Genomic DNA, 21,831 nt, shown 5'->3' on the forward strand with positions numbered 1-21,831 from the left:
AAGCGGCATCCCTGTGTCATTCTATTTCCAAAATTGTACAAATGTTATTGTTACACCCTGTACATGGTATAATGTATAATTTACATGCAGTGGTGGAGATATCTTAAGATTGTTGATGAAGTGTAAACAAAATAGTTTTTGAGAATGACAGCTCTGCAACTCGAAATCCCCGTTTTGGTTTCATGCAAAAAGATGCCAAAATCGGCAAAATCAGGCGTTTTTCATCTAGTAACACTAAAATATGTGATACAATGTTTACCACTTTCATGAAAGATTGTTCATCATATCTCATAAATGCACCACATTTAGAAACATTATATAGTTCATTCTCAAACTTTGGACCAAAAATAACCAATGAAACTCAATAAGCAGACTTGCAATTGTTTGAAAAATGCAGAGTTAACTGACAAATGGAAAATACTCATCACTTCTTCGGCAACACCACCTTAAGATTAATCATACCCGGTTGCTAAGCTACATCGGTAAACAGAATTATTTTCATGCGGTGGCATGTATTGGGTGAATGACGCGTACTGTTCTCTGCTCATTATACTCATAATACTTCAAGATAGAAGAATGACTTGAAACGAAAGTGTTTCTTTATCATCATTTTCCTCTTAAGGAAATACAGAGGAAAACCAAAAAAGTACTCTACCATGGACATGCAGTTGTTTTTGGTTTTTGTAATGCATATTATATTTTCAGGTAAGGCTACGATATTATAACGTGTTCATACTAGCTCAATATTATGTGCTTAAAAACCTCGGTCGAGGTTTTCCAAATTAAAAAAAATTACGGTTGGTTAATGAAAAAGAAGAAGTGAAATTTAACAACACGACGAGGTTTATTTACCCGAAATAGAGTTCTATTGAATCCGCTATTGTATCCGCTATTGTATTCTTTTCATAAAAACTTATACAGGAATCTTACTGGGTTGTATAAAGTTCATGGAAACGTTTTTGAAGGAAAAATATCACAAAATTGGTTTAATGTTTTTAAAATGTATTCGCCGTATTTTTTTAGTGGTCTCGTTGGGTAAAGCACCGATATTTTCTTTCCTCAAGTAACGATATAGCGTTTCAAGTATTAACGTCATTGAATACATTATGATTCATTCTCACTTGTTTGACTTGTTTCGTATCAATGGAATAAAAAACACATATAGATAGAAAAGATCAAAAAATTATAGTTGGAATATAAAATGCCGTGTTTGAAAACTGTTCAATCAATGTTGATATGTATCAACCCATTTATCGAATATCTTTATTTCAGAGACCCAAGCTAGCACGTGTTACATTGGGCAAGCCATAAATCCTGCAACCAACGTTGTCAAGTGGGGCATAGCCTTTCCCAATTCTGTCTGTGAATGTACGGACATAATCCAAGGAGGAGGTGTGGCTGTGATAGATTCTAGGAAAGTTCTGAATTACTTCTGGTTTCCTGATGGCATAACATTTTCAACAGTTATTAACAGAGATCACATTTGGCGCAAAGAATGTGGTAAGTTTGTTTATTTGTCTCAAATGCCTCAAATCCTTACTTGAATTATTCAAGCTTAGCGGTATCTTAAGATACTCGATACTTCTGCCCCAAACTGTTCTAGTAATAATAAAAACAATATCAATAATAATCATGAGACGAAAAAAATCAACATCTTCATAATCATCAAGAATGAGAGAGGATGATAGGATCTTAATTGAAAAACCATTGGCCAGCTGGGACCGGGTAATTTTGACTGATTGCAATTAATGAAGTATAATTAATCATTCGTAACGTCCTTGTAAAATAATAAAATGTAGACACAATGTAATAAACCAACCGGAATTGACATAAAGCCAATGTATCAGAACAGTTCTAAGATGGCAGAAGGACAGGTCTCTAGATCGATTCAACAACAGAAATGTACAAAATTAGATTTAACTGAACATGACATGTGGACAGTCTATACATACAATAATATCGAGGGCTTAGAACAAGAAATAGCTATGTCCAAAAATGGCATTCTGAGAAAAACGAGTTTGAAAGTTTGATCACAGCTGAAAAATCAGAAAATCTAGCATAAACAATAATCTTCCAGATATCTGTTACCAGTACTGTTTCAAAGTTTATTTTACAAACAAAACTGGGCAGTACCAAACTTTATGGACATAAACTGGACATAGCCAGTTCTGGCATAAATATAAAACAGCTTTTGGACATAAACACTATTGACATTGCTAGGGCGCCCTCTTTTGTTTACCTTTGGGCTTAGTCACTCCTAATAGAGAAAGAGTATCAAGAAACATACCTCACAGTGGACTTAACTCATTTTGGCCAAAAGTGGACATAGCTACTTCTTGCTCTAAGCCCTCGATATGCTTTGCCATATCTGAGCACTACTAACACATTGGAATAGTAATAATAAAACCAATGTAAATAATAATATTATTATGAGAGTAACAAAGTCATCATAGTCATCACAAAGATGATGATAATGATAATAATATGATGAGAGATTATAATTTGAATTCAAATTAAAACTCGCTACACAGCATCTGGGGCCAGGTAATTAGGACTGATTGCAATTATTGAAGTAGAAACTTATAAAGCTTGCCGTTAAGGAATTTGGAGCTAATGGTGACGATTCCTCTTAAAGTTTTCCGATAAAATAATTTATTTCTCATAAAGTAAAATTCGCAACTTAACAAATATAGGTGAGATTGAAAGCCACTGGACGAAAAGTCCAGAGAGATTTTTAATTTATTTTCCGATTATAACAACCCCTTTTTAGCGGGAATTTACGTAAGTTACACAGCTGAAGTTTTGAAAGTGTTGAAAGACTACAAAATTATGTTAAAAACAAGAAAATTATTTTAATCATAACTTTTTTACGTTAGCCAAAGTTTTAGATTAAAATATATACAGGAGTCAAAATTTAACGTTGCTCAAATTTGGTTAAAATTAATTCCAAAATATTCCTCCTCTATAATATTCTGGGATTGCACAATGGTCAATTGGTGGCTAACGAATATTTCCTAATAAGTGACCTACAGGGAAGTTATATGCCAATTACCGTATGTTGCTTGTATCACCCTGGGCTCAATTGTGACTCCAAAATTGATTAATCTGCAGTACTAAAATGCAACTTTTAAATGTGGGTATATTTCTCTAAAACACTACTTTGTTGTTAATATTTAATGACATTGAAAGAATGGTGTAGTAAAATGTTCGTAAATAAACCATCATTATTTTTATGTTAAAATATTGTCAACACGATTAATAGTTCTGAAGCTATAGGCGTATTTATAACGGCTGAGTTACGTTTTATAATGCTGACTTCATACTTTCTGTCGCTTGCCGCTGAGCGGCGTGACGCTTCATCATGCCGCTTGCACTTTTCTGCAAGCGGAGCGGCATATTCTGAGCTGCAGCGGCATGACTGTGAAAGCCATTTTTGCCGTGCCGCTCAGCAACGCTCCAAAATCGTATTTTGTTGTCATACGTAATACAGCGGCACTGCTTCGCTCCGAGTTGACTTGAATTCAACTCCCAGCGATGCTGCCGCTTGGGCAAAGCGGTAGAGAGATCGATATACCGGGTTGCCGCTGGTTACCGCTAGCGTTTCTGGTGCGACTGCGCAGTGTAGCAAAATTATCTTCAGAGCGGCAAAGCGGCAAGCGGCAGGAAAGTGTGAAACATTGAAGCATTGTCTAAACATTCATTTTAGGCTCTCAAAGTGATACGACAACGTCAAATCCTGAAGGAGGCAAGAGTCAAAGTACAACAGTTGATGACAAAAGCACAACAGTTGATGACGAAAGCACAACAGTTGATGACAAAACCACAACAGTCGGTGACGAAAGCACACCAGGAGTCAGCTTAAGTACCCCAATAGGTGATGGACAAGGTAAACGAACTGGATAGGAAAGTGGTTCATTAACTCAATCATGAGAATGTAGGCATGATATTGATAGGGTTGTGTAGGGTGAGGGTTGCGGGTATGGGTGTATATTATACATAATATAAAAACAGATAAATCAAAATATTTTTTTGCATGCCAAATCCAGAAATATACTCAAGATACTCGTATACAGACTTTTACTTATACATACATTTGATTGTGAGGAAGGATGTAGGCTAAGTTCAATTTCTGGAATGCAAATAAGATGCACATCGACCAGTACCTAAACTTTGAATTAAAGTACCCTCTACATTAAAAGATTGGCGTCATAATACTTGACCGCATACATTCCATCGTGATGGAAGATAGCGACACAGAGGAAGAAGCAATTAAGAAGGCTATCCCTAGTTGCGGATGTCCAAAGTGGGCATTTGACAAGGCAAAACAACATGTTGATAAGAAAACTGACTTGGACAAGACGAAAAGACATAAAAATAATACAGCCTAAAAATAGGAAACAACCTAAACCAAATGTGATCATTCCATATTTGGAAAAATACCTTGAAACCACATATTGCTACACACGAACGACAAAATGGATACCACAAAGATATGTTTAAAGGGTTGCTAATGAGATCGATTGCAAAGAGTGAGACAAGTATTACATTGGCGAGACAAGAAGACCATTCGCCTCAAAGAGAATCAAACAAAATGATGCTGAAACAGTTGCCAACAGAGAATTTACTAGAAAAAATAGTAGGTTTCAACTACAGAGTTGCACAAGTTAGCCATAATCGATAATCGATCACATTGCAATATAAATATCATAACAAAAAAATACTCAAATTGATGGAAACAAGCAAACAGCAAAAATCATAGAGGCAAATTGGAACCGGAGACAAAGGGAAAAACAGCCAATGAGGATATCAGTGGTTACTCTCTTATATACCGTGTTTACGCTGCTCAAAAGATCTAAGCAACATGGTAAGCACAGCTACCGAAATTCCGAAAATCCTGCGACATTCTAGATGTGATATGCAATAAATCCCTAATATTAAATGTACAATCCTACATAAATACATCTCTTTAGAATACTTAAATAATATAACACCCAGTGTGGTGTAAAATAGAGCCCGTCGTACGTCCGAGACGAGAAACTTTTTATAAACAGCCGTCCAACGGACGCCTTGACATGTTGGCACTATAACTAGTAATGGCGTACCATAAAATGTGATGCTTATCTTCCGTTTGGCCTTTTTAGGCCACAATTATCCTTATTTCGGCCGATTTCATATTAAAATTACAAACTTTCAGGACGGACAAGTTAATTTTAGGCGCAGCCTGTCCTTTAGACTAGTTGCTTTTTGGCTGAATTTTACACACTGATAACGCATATTGTACAATTATACTGCTTCAATAAATATCGACTGAAAAAAAGTTAAAATGTCTAGCAGGCAAATCAATAAGCATCCACTGAAAACAAATTTCAAATTATTTTATTAATAACCGATCGATAGCTGGTATCAATAATGGTTTGCAAACCAGCGGAGTTTGCATAGGTTTGCCCTGTTAAAATAAAAAAACGTGGAATTAGTCTTTATAGTTTTACAAAAGATACATTAATACATGTCTAATATTTTGGCCTGTTTCAGTCCGCCTTGTTGGTGGTATAAATATACATGAAGGCAGAGTGGAAGTATTTTACAACGATACTTGGGGTTCAGTGTGTGATGATTCATGGGATAATTATGATGCAATGGTGGTTTGTCGTCAGCTTGGATTTCCATCTGGTGATGCAGAAGCTATATTACCAATGCTCAGTTTGGAGTGGGTACAGGACAGATATGGCTGGATGATGTAAGCTGTTCAGGATCAGAAAACAGATTAGATGAATGCATTCATAATGGATGGGGAATAGAATACTGCAGCCACTATGAAGATGCAGGAGTCATCTGCAAAAATGGTATTTACTGATTAGGTTATGGTTGGTACTACAACCGTCTTGTCAAATTTCAAAAGTATTTCGAAAGAATCTTAATCGCCTTTTATTGAAAAATATGTAGTGAGACATGACAGTATATGATGTGAGAAAATATTATCAAATTATGGCCAGAAAATGCACAAAAATAGATTTCATAGGTTTCTTCTTCTGATTTTTGTTTTGCTATGGTGAACTTATGTGACATTTACGTTCACGGTTTATTTAGCAGAAATCCAGTGAAAATTGCACGTTGATGGCATTTTATGCAGACATTTGAAGTTGCCGATACTTTTGCACATTGTATGTTAGAATCCCCCCACCCCCATTTTGGGAGGGCCCACTCACTTTATGACGTCATAGCGACATTGTGTTAGGTATTTGTGTACTTATTTGAAAATTAACCTGCCCTTGGTTTGTTCATGATCACGAAAAACTTCAAAATCCTGCTTTGTGATATTATCATTTTGAATCACGTGTGCATTGTTTAAATCATTCTTATAGCCAATGCATGCCAAACAGGTTGGCAAATAGTAGACCGTGGAGGTCCAGATGGCAGTGGCTTGACGATGGTATCACCAGATCAACAGTTTCTTTGTAGCGGTCAAGTTACAAGGTGGACATATCAAGGAAAGGTTTCAAAACTATGGCGAGCTATAGTATTCAGACCGACTGAGGGCCTTGTTACTGAATTCGAATTATCGGCATTAATGACATACCAGCAGGTGCAGTTAACACTCCAGTCAATTATATAGTTCCTGAAAATGAACGAATTACAGTCAGATATGGAGATGTGATTGGATGGTCATCTGGAGATGGTGTGATAACATATAATGGTGGAGGAAGCCACAACGTCCGATATGTTTTCGGGAATCTACATGCTAGCTTGAAAGTCAATCAAATAGTTGATATCAATTCTGGTGTGGAGCGGGAATACTCCATTGAAGCTACGGTTACAGCTGCAGGTAAGGGATGAAATCAAAACTCGCCCGGTTCCGTCCGGTTTCTATTGTTCTAAACAATGTAGACCGGACGAAACCGGCTGTCAACCGCCGGTCGAGTTTTGATTTCATCCCTAAGGCACTAATACTTACCAGATATTGCCAAGGTAACAGATCTCAACCCTAGCCGCACTGTTTATACTACAATTGTCCCATTATGTGAACTTTAATGTAAAAATAGTGTTACTGGGTTATGTTGTGTATCATTTTGGAGGAGAGACATCTAAATGTATTTAGGCAGCGATTAGAAATTCCTGCCTAATAACCGTTGAAACCGAAAGTTATACACACCATATACATTGGCTAACAGGGGTGCGCATGTGCATGTTAAGCAACTGTGCTCTAAGCTATTTGGGGCAGAAGGCAGAATCCCAGACATGGCGGTTGTCGGAGCTGGCTAACGAACCCGTCAGGGGTTGGGCTGGCCAGTCATACTGTAGTCACGGCTTGACAAACATAGATGTACAAAAATAATTGCAAATGTACCGATGGCCTAAAAATGTCCACATGTTTTACGTCACTTTTCAGAGATTTTACAATAAATTTGCACCTAGACTTTTGTATCTGGTTTTTGACCTCGTTAAAAAAATCAACGTACCAACGTTTTTGCTGGCATGTAGCGAAATATACCGAAGGGTAATGATGTACAGACTGTTGGTACCCCTCCGGCTACGACAATAAGTGGCGAACGGTATGCAAGTAATGCAAGTAGCCGCGAACGACACTACCGACATTCAAGTAGTTACGAAAGAGATGCAAATGATGTCGTTGCATGTCGTTGCAAGTCAGTATTTACCAGTGGTTAAATGTGAACAGTATGCAAACAATGCAAGCAGCTGCAAACCGCTTGTAAAAAGAAAAGGCACATTGATATATTGTGAGGTTTAAGACAGGCACTTACCCACAAGCCTCAGCACACAGTTATTGCATGAATAAATTATTAAAAACATATACACAAAAGTACGTGTATATAACTGCCAGTAAGGGGGTCGTAAAAAAGTAAATATTCCTTAATATGCCAATAAAGGCAAAGAAAGGGGACATAGGGGCCTGTAAAGAAAAGATTCATTGTAATTATGGCATCCTTTCTTTGCTTTATGATACGGACCAACTAAGGTTCCCTTTGTTGGCTTTTTATGGGCAAATTTAGGTATCTCTTCTTTTTACGCGCCCACTATAAGGGCTAATTTTTCCTATTTACGTGTCCATTAAGAGAGGCAGGGAGGGGTCAGGTTATTAAAGAATTGACTTTCGTATACAAGACGGCATAAAACTTTTGGTTTGTTAGTAGCCGATCGATTTTTTTCATCAAATCTGGCTCGAAATCAACCGAAATTTGTTTGCGCTGGTAATAGAAGAACCGAGGATTCAGCGTCATCTCCCGACTATTTTATAGTCTCTGTAAAATTTCTTTTAATTTGGGATTTGTTCTTCAGTCCGCCTTGCTGGTAGCAGGAATTTCAATGAAGGAAGAGTGGAGGTATTGCACAACGATACTTGGGGTACAGTGTGTGATGATTCATGGGATAATTATGATGCAATGGTGGTTTGTCGTCAACTTGGATTGCCATCTGTTAATGCAGAAGCTATTTACAGTGTTCAGTTTGGAGAGGGTACAGGACAAATATGGTTGGATAATGTAGGGTGTACAGGATCAGAAAACAGCTTAGATGAATGCATTCATAATGGATGGGGAATACATAACTGCGGACACTTTGAAGATGCAGTTGTCATTTGCAACAATGGTACGTAATAATTAGGTTATGATTAGTACTCAGTACAGATACATTGTCAAAATTAAAACAAAATGATAAATAAAAAAAGAGGTAAAAGAATGTGAAAATGGTGTGAATTTCAGCGAATATTTAAACCAAAATGGTAAAACCCTCCTGAGCCCTACACCGGAAAACGACACCTGACTGGGTGTTCCGTCCACCCACAGTTTAAGGATATTCATTTAGGGCTTAAAATCACATGAACACATACATGTACTTCCAGTAAATCACATGAACACATACTTCCAGTCAACTCATGGCTATTAGAAAAGGAATGGTAGAAATGATCTGGAATAAACGATAGCATGTCATAAAGTTTTCCAGGGTGAAAACATCATGAAAGGAATGTTGTGAAAGATTTGTTTTGGCCCATGAACATGTATAAAACATTATCAAACTATACGAAACTATACGCAACTTTATGCGCCTGTCACACTACACCGAATAGGTCTTCCGTACAAGAAACGGATGGTATTTTAGTAAATTCGTTGTTGTTCGTCAATGATCGTTTTATGTTCTTTTTATGTCCTGCTATCATCCGCCAAATGCGTTTCGTGTTAGGTGATGTTCGTTAAGTCCGTCGGCAAGTTTTGTGCATGCACAAAACTTAAAACGGAGTGTACCGAATACACATGTTCGGTAGTTATCCGATGCGTGTTCGTATGGTGCTGCATATTGCCGGAGTTTGTTCGCTCTCCTTTCGTTCATGTTCGTTCTTTGTTCGTTGCACTCGGCCCGTGTTCGTTGCAATTACGTTCCTGTGAGGCCTTCACCAACGGATAGCATATTTTTGCATTCGGTGATGTACGTTGACCCAGACCGTGTTAGTGTCACACTACACCGGATCGGTCTTCCGTATAAGAAACGGATGGTATTTTAGCAAATCCGTTAGTGTTCGTCAATGTTCGTTTTATGTTCTTCATATGTCCTGCTATTATCCGCCAAATGCGTTTCGTGTTAGGTGATGTTTGTTTAGTCCGTCGACAATACGTTTCAAGTTTTGTGCATGCACAAAACTTGAAACGGAATGTGCTCGAATACACATGTTCGGAAGTTGTCCGATGTGTGTTCGTACTGTTCTGTATATATACCCTGGGTTTGTTCGTTATTCTTTCGTTTATATACCGCAGGTGTTTGCGGGGTTTCGCAGGCGCTTGTGCCGGATGTAGGCCTATGGCGAACATGTGCATCGATCATGGGGGGGGGGGGACTTTCTGAAGGGTGTGTGACGCAATATCATATTTCCCCCAGTACTTTAGTGACTGACAAGTAGAAAAAAGGGGGAAGGACAGAAAAAAGAAAAGAAAGTGAGAAAATTGAAGAGAGAAGAGAAGAGGAAAAGTTAAATTGCACGTAATTTAGTAGGCCTATGCATGTAAGTAGTATTGAGGGAGGGGCACTTTCTGAAGGGTAGAGGACGCAATATCAAATTCCTACCAGTTTTAGTGATTGACAAGAAAGAAAAAAGAAGAGAAAACATGGAAAAGGTTAAATTGTACGTTATTGAGTAGGCCCAGGATAGTATATAGTAAGCCAAAGTATAGGCCTGTGATTATTATAGGCAGTGCTTAAATGTGATTCCTTGGCCCAAAAGCCTGTGAAAATTACTGCCGGCCCGTCGATATGTAGGGCCCGTGACATTTTGTCACCAAAGTCAGTATTTAAGACGGACTTAGGTCTATTACTGACTTTAACATATCAATACATGCATGCTTTACCTGAAATTACGAGCCTGAAGTCTTATATCTAAGTGTCAGTGGATCAGTGTAACATTTTAAATTTTGCAAATTCAGTTCGGGCCTTCTTTGTTTTTTGTTTAAGGCAATAATAGTGTAAAAATGATGCACCAAAAACAATTTTCCAAATTTTCCATTTCTAAAACTAAATTTTTACACAATAGGCCTAGGCCTAATAATGTAAATAGGCCCTACAGTCCCCATGCAAATGGCTTCAATTAGATCTCCATTTTGAAAAATGGATAAGTCTTCCTTTTTGCTTCTGCTATGGACATCCACGTGTTATTTTTAAAACAATTGTTTATATTATACAATAATGGTGAAAACTTTTCAATGGCTTCAATTAGGCTTTCGTTTCACCAATTTGCGGCTGTTTCAAACTAAAATAGTACCCAATAATAGTGCTAAAATTGATCAAAAAAATGACAAATGGCTTCAATTGGGCCTTCATTGTCCAAAGGTTTCTCACCTCAATTGCCCCCGGACGCTGGTTGCCCTGATATATCAGATTTGCAGCCCTTTTGTACTTATTAGCCAATATTTGACCATTTTCGTCAAAGTTTTCCCCCTTAAAAGTTGTCTTTCCCCACTTTGTTCACCCTCTGAAAAAGTGCTTGCTACGTCACTGCCTCTAAGGGGTCAAAAACCCTCTCAAACACCCTCACCTCCCCTACTTTTCTGATAGGGTGGACGTCCCTGTTGGTGCCACATGCCACGGATTCGCCGGTCATTTGTCGGACGTTGAACAATTGAATTTAAAACGCCTGCAGGATTATTAGCGGCCACAACGCATAGAGAGACGAACGGGAATTGGACCCCCAAATCCGGACATTTGTCGGACGTTGACCCCCAAATCCGGTCATTTGTCGGACGTTGAACGATCGAATATAAGACGCCTGCAGGATTATTAGCGGCCACAACGCATAGAGAAACGAACGGGAATCGGACCCCCAAATCCGGACATTTGTCGGACGTTGAACGATCGGATATAAGACGACTGCAGGATTATTAGCGGCCACAACGCATAGAGAGACGAACGGGAATCGGACCCAAAATCCCACCGAATCTTCTGCCGGACTGGTGATTTTCCACCGAATAAAATATTTTTGTATTCGGTGATGTACGTTGATCCAGTCCGTCGTAGTGTGACAGACCTATTAGTGTATACCTGTTGAGGGGCCAAGTTGCGCTCAGGTCTTCATGTAAGGATTAAGGACACTGGAGATCAATACCATATTTAGTAGTCGACTAGTGAGTAGTCGAATATTGGCGACTTAGTCGTGTAACCTCACCCGTCTGTGAATGTTTATGTTCGCCCTTTCTTTTCGATAAATATTTTCGATAACAATTTAATAATAATAAAATTGTTAAAGATGAACAGTAATTATCTGATTTAATTGATGTCATTTTATAACTAGCAACCTGTGAAAGTGGATGGAATCTGTTTGAGAAGTTTTGTTACCGAGCGAGCAACGAGAGCAAATCCTTTACTGATGCCGAAACAGCATGTCAGTATCTTGGTGGCCATTTGACGAGTGTACATAGCCAAGAGGAGCAGATGTTTCTTGAAGGTATGTTATCACTATGGTGATGAGAATGAACATCAATATTGAAACAGCAGATTTGAAATGTTTCCTTATGTCACCCACAGTCTAAACAAAAATCGTTTAAAACTCCAATATTTTGTATTTCTTTCAGATATTTGCCTCCCCCTCTGATAATCACTTTGTGACAATACCAACGAACGATTAGCAATACTGCTTCAACCTAGAAGTACAAAGCAAATTTGTGGCATCGGAGGTCGATGCTTTGCGTCACACGCAAAGCGTGTTGAAAACGCGACGCATAGAGAGCATGGTACGCTCGAAAAGTACAAATCGCGCTGCAGTTGGCGCGCCAAAGAAGCATTTACACACGCATTGCACTGAAATAATTATTCTCATACCTCCCATTTCTGAGCTGACGGACTTTACAGTGGTGGCGTCATAACTCGCCATGCAAGGAAGAAAAAACCCGTAGTCATCCGCCTGATGTTCGCTTGACAGCTAAGCGTGGAACAGAGTCCAATGTGTAATACTACGACCTTTTTTTAGAAATCGAGCACTCTTTGGCAGCAGTTTGTGATAACATTTTCGTGTATTTATTTATTTATTTATTTGTTTGTTTGTTTGTTTGTTTGTTTGTTTGTTTGTTTGTTTGTTTGTTTGTCTGTTTGTTTGTTTATTTATTTATTATTTATTTTCATTTGTATATATAGATCTAGATACTACAGGGGATTACTGGATTGGATTCACAGACCAAACAATAGAGGGCACATTTGTATGGACTGACAGCAGCACGGTAATTATGCAGCTTGGATAAATATTCTATTTCATGTTATTTCGTAAAATATTATAAGGAGCCTATTCTTGATTTGTAGTTAAATGATAAACATAATATGACCAATAGAATTCGATTTTTTAGCAATCCAGGAAATGTTCACCGAATTATTGGGCAACGTTAGGTTAAACTATATTACCCAGTGGGCACACCCGACGTTGAAATCACGTTGAAATCAGGTTGACGTTTCGACGTTGAAATCACGTTGTATTTGCAAATCGACTCTAACCTGATTTCAACCCGATTTCAACGTTGATTCAACGTCGAAATTTCAACCTAATTTCAACCTGAATTTCACGTTGTATTAACGTCGAAATTTCAACCTAATTTCAACCTGAATTCAATCCGATTTTAACCTGATATTTATTTAGATATAATTATTATATAGTAATAAATTTATACGTACCCACGTGTAGAACCTCACCGCTGTGGTCCGTCTGGGAAAATATTATCATGAATTCATGATTATAGGCTAGGCTTGGTATCGCCCCTGGGTAACTGGTATCGCCGTCGTTGTCGGTGCAGAGGGCCGGTGCAGTCGGCACCCATACGCGGGATGCAACCGGGTGTGGAGTCGTGGTGAGCCGCGCGCAGTGGTCGGTGCAGAGGGACCATACGCGGGAGTCTACCGGGTGTGGTGTTGGTTGGCCGCGTGCAGTGGAGCATGCGTCGGAGTCGGAGGGCCGGTGCAGTCGGCACCGCAACGCGGGAGGCAAACGGGTGTGGAGTTTTTGACCAAAAATCATAATTTTACCAAATCACATTTTTGACCGAAAATCACATTTTTGACCAAATATCACATTTTTGAACAAATATCACATTTTTGATCGAAAATCCTATTTTTGACCGAAAATCACATTTTTGACCGAAAATCACATTTTTGACCGAAAATCACATTTTTGAACAAATATCACATTTTTGACCGAAAATCCTATTTTTGACCAAAAATCACATTTTTGACCAAATATTTTTGACCAAAAAAACACATTTTTTACCAAAAATCACATTTTTGAACAAATATCACATTTTTGACCAAATATCACATTTTGACCAAATAATAAATTTTAGACCAAAAATCACATTTTTGACCAAGAGTACATTTTTTTATTTCAAAAAATAACATTTTTACCAAAAAACACATTTTGTCAAAAATCAGAAAGACCACTGAGTAAACATGCAACTTTGGGTAATCTTCTTAGTATTCGATTTTGCTAATTTCTCACCTTTTTATATCAGTTTATCGTAAAAGCCTCAATTTGATGATTTTACCTATTTTTAACCTTCAAATCCTAAATAGCTTTCCATAGATTTTACGTGCAAAGTAAGCGTCGCGTTTCAGGCCATAAGTCGAGTTACCTTGAACTTTGAAATTTATTTTTGATATCATCATCATATCAATTTGTCAACGTCGTCGTACAACCTGCAAGTTGAGTTGCCCAGCAAACACAAAACATTTTACAGATAACGTTTTATTGTTGGTTTATATAAAGGGTATAAAAACGTTTTAATAACGTTCTAAAAACACTTTTGAAAAATAGATGCACGATATTTTAACATGTTATTATAGAGTTGACAAAGCACCAACAAAACACCAAAAACACTTAAATAGTTTTGTGTCTTAAAAAAACTGCATATTTATGTTCTAACGACACAAAACTAGAAACAGTTCTCTCAATAATTTTTGAATAATCAAAAATATGGGTCAAAAAGGATCAAAATTTGACTCTATATATTTTAAGGTCCTTTTTCAAGAAATTGAGAAAATTGTTTCTAAGTTTATTTTGTGTCTTAAGAACATAAATATGCAACTTTAAGGGATCTGGAATGAATATTTTTTGTGGGACATGAGAGCACATCAGACATATTGAATTGCATTTTGAATTACGTAGAATGTCTTTCTGATATCAAATAATTTTCATTTTTTTAAATTCACGATATAATACAAATTTTATGACAAATTATTAAAATTTGATATTTTTCACATTTTTGATATATAACATAACAGTCCTCGAAGTAAATTTTATAAATCTAATGATATATTCTAAAGTGTATGTAGCTGGGAGGAAAAGCCGACGATCAATTGAAAATTTTGACCTTTCATATTGAAGATATAGATTTTTCCCCCAAAAGACCTAATTTTCATCCCACCTACATACACTTCAAGTATAAATCATCAGATTTATGAAGTTTACTTCGAGTACTGTTAAATACATGTATCAAAAATATCAATTTTTAATGATTTGCTATAAAATGTGTATTACATTGCGAATTTAAAAAAATCAAAAATTTTTAATATCAGAAGGACATTCTTCGTATTCAGAATGCAATTCGATGTCTGATGTGCTCTACTGTCCAAACGTTCATACTCCATCCCTTAATAGAGTTTGAATTCAGGGTAAGTTATGGTTTCATATTTTGAAACATATTCTCCTACACATCGCAAATCCAAAATAAAATCAGCTCCGTCCTTTTGATTTTCAAGTTACGTTACCATGGTTACATGTATCATACTTTGATACAATTTGTATCTAAACGCATCCTGAACACTTATATCCCGTCTTCAACACTGCTAACGTTTAGCTAAGTGACATGTTTAGATATGTAACAAGTAACAACATCATAGGACATCAATCCACCCTTCAACGTATTCAAAGGATCCTTGTCGTGCTCAGTTTTAGCTGAAGGAGATAAGCATCGAAAACGTCAACCCTATCAGTAGGCTTATATCGCATTGATGATGTCATCAATACCAATATTAAGAAAATCTCGACCAGAATCTGTATTTGCTTGCTTAGTTCTTTCTATGTCAAGACACATATCAAGGCAATAACAGCTGTTACATATCATTAAGCCGATGGGTTTGCACATTTGTTGACCAAAAATCACATTTTTGACCAAAACACTTTTTGAAGCTGGTCTATTTCACAGTTCCTGGAATGTGAGGCGTGAGTTCATTCATCTGCGGGCTATATGGAATGAATGATGACTAACAACTTAAGTTAGATCTTGAACGGATGAGTAGTATGTGGCAGCAACTGCTCAACGATGGACTTTATTCAGTGTAGGAGTTGGTCCATGCCATGCCGTGCCAGTTTACCCCATCTTTGATTTGACCATGCTCTTGTATTAAAATTATGGCTCTCTCAAGTTGTCAGATCATCCGAAATCTTTGGCTGCATCTAAACGTTCGTTAAGTCAATTTTCTTGATACTTTATACATTGTACATTGTCATGGACTATAGTCTGTCTATTGCATGGCCAATCTTGTTTTGATTCCATTGTCACGTGGCACAACAACACGTCAGCTGTAACGACAAAATAACAATTTAGGGATTTAAAATACAATTATTTCCATAATTTACACATGCAAAAACATTATATTTGACATAGACTTACAGTACGATTAATATGCTTAATGTAAAATAGGCATAGGCCTACTGAAGGTAGACCTGTTACTCCTGACTGTTTAGGGTCATTCTGCTGAACAATTCTTAGGGCCATTCTTGGGACCAAAAAGAGGGAAAGTATAACTTATTTTTACTCCTTTAGACACATGCTTTAGACTAGAGACATTATTTGGGGATGTAAAATCTTCTGCCTAAAAAATCTGCCTAAAAAGTGTTCAACACTAATTGGCTCATGCTTGCACATGTTTAAAGTAGGCATACTCAGAGAACATGATATTTTTGACAAAGAGCAGTGATAAGTTTAATGAAAAATTAAAAATACCCTCACTTTCTTTCTAGAGAACTGCAGATTGCACCTTAATGTTGAATCTATTTGAGGAAGATCTTTACGACCTTTAATAACTTGGAAGGTATAGGCCTATAATAGCTTTAAGGGCTTAAATCCCGTGAATACAAATACTGAATAAAGTTCATAATTCATTTAGCCTATTAAAAACGAAGATAAGTAGATTATTAATATTAGGGTCCTATGATGTATATCTTTGTAATTTACCCTTAAGTCTCTCAGAAAAGATTACATATAGGCCTACCCGTTATGTTTACTAAACGGTTGCAACTAGGCCTACCAAGGAAGCACAAGCGAACATTAACATGATTAATTTTGAATAGGGGGATGTCCTTCTGATATATTTAATAATTTGAATTTTTTGAAATTCGCGCGATGCAATAAAAATTTTGGGGCAAACTATTAAAAATGGCAATTTTTGACATTTAACAGTTCTCAAAGTAAACTTAATAAATCGAATGATATCTACTTGAAGTGTATGTAGCTGGGATGAAAAGCCAACTATCAATTGACAATTTTGACCTTTCATATATAGATTTTTCCCCAAAAGACCTAAGTTTTGTTGGGGAACAATCTATATCTTCAATAGGAAAGGTCAACATTTTCATATGATTGACGGCCGCTCGTCCCAGCTACATACACTTTAAGTATATCATTAGATTTATAGAATTTATTTCGAGGACTGTTTCAAAAATATCAATTTTTAATCTCGAATTTCAAAAAATCAAAATTATTTGATACCGTACTAGAAGGACATTCCTCGTATTCAAATCAAAATGCAATTAGATATGTCTGATGTGCTCTCAGGTCCCACACAAAATACGTGAAAACGTTGCTATCCGAGCTCTTAAGCTCTATCTATTTGAAAAGAACTTTATTCCACAAATTCCACTAGCCTAGTCCTAAGATTACTAACTAAATATTACTGGTACTACTATTTACGCCTAGCCATATTTTTAGGCCCCTGGGCCCTGTATTCTTCATAATTCTGCGCTTATTAAAATATCATTTTGTCAGTGGGATGTGGACTTCCACAAACTTGGTATCACTATCACTCAGTATATTATTTTTAAAAATAATTGTCATTTTGACATTGAAATTCATGTCAAATCGTCAAAGACACATCTAGTCTGCCCTACCAGTAACTTAATGTCTTAAAAAAATACACTAGAGATAATGATTTGCGCTCACAGAGCGCAGACAATCGCAAGGCATGTAACTCTTTAATGACCATTTGACCTGAACTTTGAGTCTTTGACCTTAATGTTTCCCGGGTCACGAGGTTTGTTGTCACCGAAATTGAGCCTCCATATCCATTACAGAAAATGAAATTACGGTATAAGATTTGACCCCAGTTAACCTTTGAACTGACCCCTGCAAAGTGTTCCAACATATCCACCTGGTCATTAATTTTGTTGTCACAGAGTTTGAGCCTCGTACCCCTTACAGATGTCCCAAAAATGCATTACTAAAATTTGACCTCTGCATGACCTTTGAACTCACTGACCCCTGCAAAATGTTCCCCTGGTCATGAGATTTGCTGTCACTGAGTTTGAGTCCAGAAGAAGAAATTATAAGATTTGACTCAAGATAACCGTTGACCCCGAGACGAATATACCTAAATTTAGGTATATTCGTCTCAGCTTTGACCTGACCCCTGCAAAGTGTTTAATATATTCCCCTGGTCATTAAGTTTGTTGTCACAGAGTTTGAGTCCCGTACCCCTTACAGATGTACAGAAAATGCATTTCTAAAATTTGACCTTTGACCTGACCCCTGTAAAATGTTCCCCTGGTCATGAGATTTGTTGTCACCGAGTTTGAGCCCCATACCCATTGCGGATGTCGAGAGAATGCAATTGTGAGATTTTACCCCCTTAATGACCTTTGACCCTAATTCTTTGTACAACTTTTAGACACTGGCTAAGGCGATGCAGGTATGCAAGTGACGTCATTGTATTATGTAATTTGTGGAAGATGAAGCATTTTTAGTGAAAATCACATTTTAGCCATTTAATGACCGATGACCTTTGACCCCCCCCGAGTTGGACACTGGCCTAGAGCATATGGCTACGATGGCTCGTTATAGGTTTGACAGAAGAAAGAAAGAAAGAAAGAAGAAGAACTGACCAAAAACAGTACAATCGCAAATTGAAAATTTGCGATTGTAATGAACTAGCACATGAGCATTGCTGCACGATATGACTATAGTAGTACATGGTATTACGTAGAATTATCATAGGTCAGTGCAAAATTTGCTACATTAGTAGAACCAATGCTTTTTAGCTTCTGAATACCCCTACAAACAAAACCTGAGTTGGTTCCATTTTTTTCGAATGTGTCTTCGGCGGCCATTTTGAAATTCAAAATGGCCACCATATTCAGCCTATTTTAAGCCGTATTTGTCCCGAAAGCACACAAAGTCATATTTTTCTTAATGATTATTTATACTTTTGATTGTCAAAATCCACTAAGAACATAATTAGGATCATTTTCTAGAATCCAAGATGGCTGCCAAATCCAAAATGGCCGCCAATCTTTCTAAATGGTCTGCCAGCTATAAGGACATTGATTTCTTTCCTTTTTTCCTGATTATTTTCACTACTTATGTTTCTGAGAATCTACTGAGAAATAAAAAAATAATTTGGTCCATTTTCTCCAATCCAAGATGGCCTCTAAATCCAAAATGGCCGCCTTTTATTAAAATATGGCATACCGCTTTAGGCAATTACTGTCATTGAGAGTAAAATATCTCATTTCTGTCAGATATGGATAAGAAAATGATTCTAAACATCTTAAAGTAGTACAACAATATTGTTTAAGGAGAATATAGGTGCATTTCACCTTTCAAAATGACCGTCGAAGTGTCTTGAAATTGGCTAAGATTAATTTTTCAGCATTTATGCAATGAAATGCAGAAAATCATGTTTTCAAAAGTTGAAATGTCAATATTGTAATTCAACTTTAGACATTTATGATAGAGCTGACCTTGAGGCATTTAAATGCCTAGTTGTCATCATCTATGTTATCAGTATTTTCAAGTTCCTCAGTTTGGTGCACAGCTGTATTGGTACACTCTTCATCTGCTCCACAAGCACATGCTTCTGTACATGTCAGATTGTGTCGTCTGCAGGAACATCTTCTGGAGCATTTGCTTATTCCATATCCGCACCTAACAAGCTAGACAACAGACTCATAAGCTATTGCAATGTCTGACAGGATAGGTACTGGAATGTTATCTGCATCACTCGACCATCCTAGCTTGATTGGGTCTGGAATATTTAGATTTACCACAAGGTCTTGACTCCAAACATATGCTTGCATATGCGCTCACAGAATGTGTTGATGCCACGCACCAGAAGTTGGAGGTATTTTATCAATCTTGAAGCGTTTCCATCTCAGTTTTTCAGCTGTGTTGGCCTGTAGCTAGGTCATTTTTTGTGCCCATGAGCCTGCACAAAAACCTCTCACAGCCTGAAACAACACCTTGAGAAGGCATTCCTGCATCACCAAGTTGACTCAGAGCTGTGAGTTCTTCAGATGTTGCTTAAGTGAGGGCCTTGAAGGTAGTCTTCTTGCCTACACCTCTGATATGTCCACATGTGTCGCATCCTGTTAAACAATGAAATCTCGGAAGCGCTGCTGCTTTTGATATCCCAAGACGGATATGTATTGGTTTCAGCGAGATTTTCCCAAGCATGGTTGTCTGCAGACCAAGAACTGTGAGTCTTTGAAGAGTAAGGACCATAACATCTTATCTTGGGTCATGATAAATTATGGAAATTCTTTCCAGCTTCAGAGATCTCTGCTGCATGTAGCATGATTAGAGTGTCTGCTTCCTCTGTGTACCAACACCTGTCGATTGCTGAACATCATTCATGTTGCTTTTCACATGCAGACGTGTTAAAGTGACTACTGGAATCTTCAGCTGCAAAACAATCTGATGACAAAACAGGTGGTACGTGAAAACATCAAGAAGGACATACTGATGGAGGTTAGCGGGCAGCAAGCACTCAAATCTTTTGTTGAGCAGCGCATCTGTGGATCAACAAACCTATGGGACCGTATGACCAAAGTTAAAAACTGTTTCTCAAATGGGACGACATGTGCAAAACCCTTAAACTAAAAGGAATAAAGGGGGAAATCGAATTGAAAGCAACAAATACTCTCTTTGCCAGATTGCTAATGATAGCAAAATCGAGTCGTGAAATCGACCTTCAAGAGGTTATCTCCAATTATGAGTTCACAGCCATCAATTCAACGCTGATGAAACCTGATGGATCGTGGCCAACGTCAGACAGTAAAAGTAATCTGATACATGCGTTAGAAAGCTTGGCTACAGAAAAGGAAACCAACAGTGAAGATTACACTGATTTACATCTGAAAACTTTCGCGGTTGTTGATGACATGTCAGTAGTTCATGAAATAATGTCTGCAGTGTCGCCAAAAACATGTAAAGATGTAGCAGATGCCTTCACCACGACTATATAAAGTAGATGCAAAAACTATGAAGGTTGCCGTGTAATCTTTGATAATTATGGAAGAGAAAACTCAATCAAAGATATAATCAGACGTCGCAAGTTAGGCGTCCAATCATCACCGAGAGCCTACATTGTTGCTGACACAGCCCCCATCCATGACTCAAAGCTATATTTGGCTAACAATGAAACTAAGGACTCCCTCACAATCTATCTGGCAAACAAAGTTTTGCAGCTGAAGATTCCAGTAGTCACTGTAACACGTCTGCATGTGAAAAGCAACATGAATGATGTTCAGCCATCGACAGGTGTTCATGGTGTTAGTACACAAAAGGAAGCAGACACTCTAATCATGCTACATGCAGCAGAGATCTCTGAAGCTGGAAAGAATGTCCACATCATGACCCAAGATACAGATGTTATGGGCCTTGCTCTTCGAAGACTCGCAGTCCTTGGTCTTCAGACAACCATGCTTATGGGAACAGGTGACAACAGAAGGAAAATCTTGCTGAAACCAATACATATCCGTCTTGGGACATCAAAAGCAGCAGCGCTTCCGGGATTTGATTGTTTAACAGGATGCGACACATATGGACATATCAGAGGTATAGGCAAGAAGCAACACCTGTAGAACTCACAGCACTGAGTCAACTTGGTGATGCAATAATGCCTTCTCAAAGTGTTGTTTCAGGCTGTGAGAGGTTTTTGTGCAGGCTCATGGGCACAAAAAACCTACAGGCCAACACAGCTGAAAAACTGAGATGGAAACGCTTCAAGAGTCACTAATCCCTCCAACTTCTGGTGCGTGGCATCAACACATTCTGCGGGCGCATATGCAAGCATATGTTTGGA

General features: G+C 37.6%; 2 protein-coding genes across 2 annotated transcripts in view; both read left to right on the forward strand.

The window, feature by feature from the left end:
• The window catches only part of LOC140139801 (putative DMBT1-like protein), a 155,110-nt gene that overhangs the window by 125,488 nt on the left and 7,791 nt on the right, over positions 1–21,831 (forward strand). Inside the window, exons 6-8 of the mRNA XM_072161532.1 lie at positions 8,296–8,604; positions 11,789–11,941; positions 12,628–12,710. Coding sequence (XP_072017633.1) covers positions 8,296–8,604; positions 11,789–11,941; positions 12,628–12,710 — 545 coding nt within the window. The remainder of the gene's footprint in view (positions 1–8,295; positions 8,605–11,788; positions 11,942–12,627; positions 12,711–21,831) is intronic.
• On the forward strand, positions 534–6,574 carry LOC140139802 (uncharacterized). Its single transcript, XM_072161533.1, has 5 exons — positions 534–705; positions 1,273–1,500; positions 3,707–3,886; positions 5,533–5,843; positions 6,363–6,574. The coding sequence occupies exons 1-4, from the start codon at positions 657–659 to the stop codon at positions 5,739–5,741; spliced, it is 666 nt and encodes a 221-aa protein (XP_072017634.1). The 5' UTR covers positions 534–656; the 3' UTR covers positions 5,742–5,843; positions 6,363–6,574.

Source organism: Amphiura filiformis, chromosome 18, assembly GCF_039555335.1.
Source record: "Amphiura filiformis chromosome 18, Afil_fr2py, whole genome shotgun sequence".
In the NCBI taxonomy this organism is placed as follows: Eukaryota; Metazoa; Echinodermata; class Ophiuroidea; order Amphilepidida; family Amphiuridae; genus Amphiura; species Amphiura filiformis.

Coding starts and splice junctions, on each gene's coding strand:
- LOC140139802 (XM_072161533.1), top strand. CDS start 657: ATGGACATGCAGTTGTTTTTGGTTTTTGTAATGCATATTATATTTTCA. Junction 706..1,272: donor AATGCATATTATATTTTCAG/GTAAGGCTACGA, acceptor TCTTTATTTCAG/AGACCCAAGCTAGCACGTGT. Junction 3,887..5,532: donor CCCAATAGGTGATGGACAAG/GTAAACGAACTG, acceptor GGCCTGTTTCAG/TCCGCCTTGTTGGTGGTATA.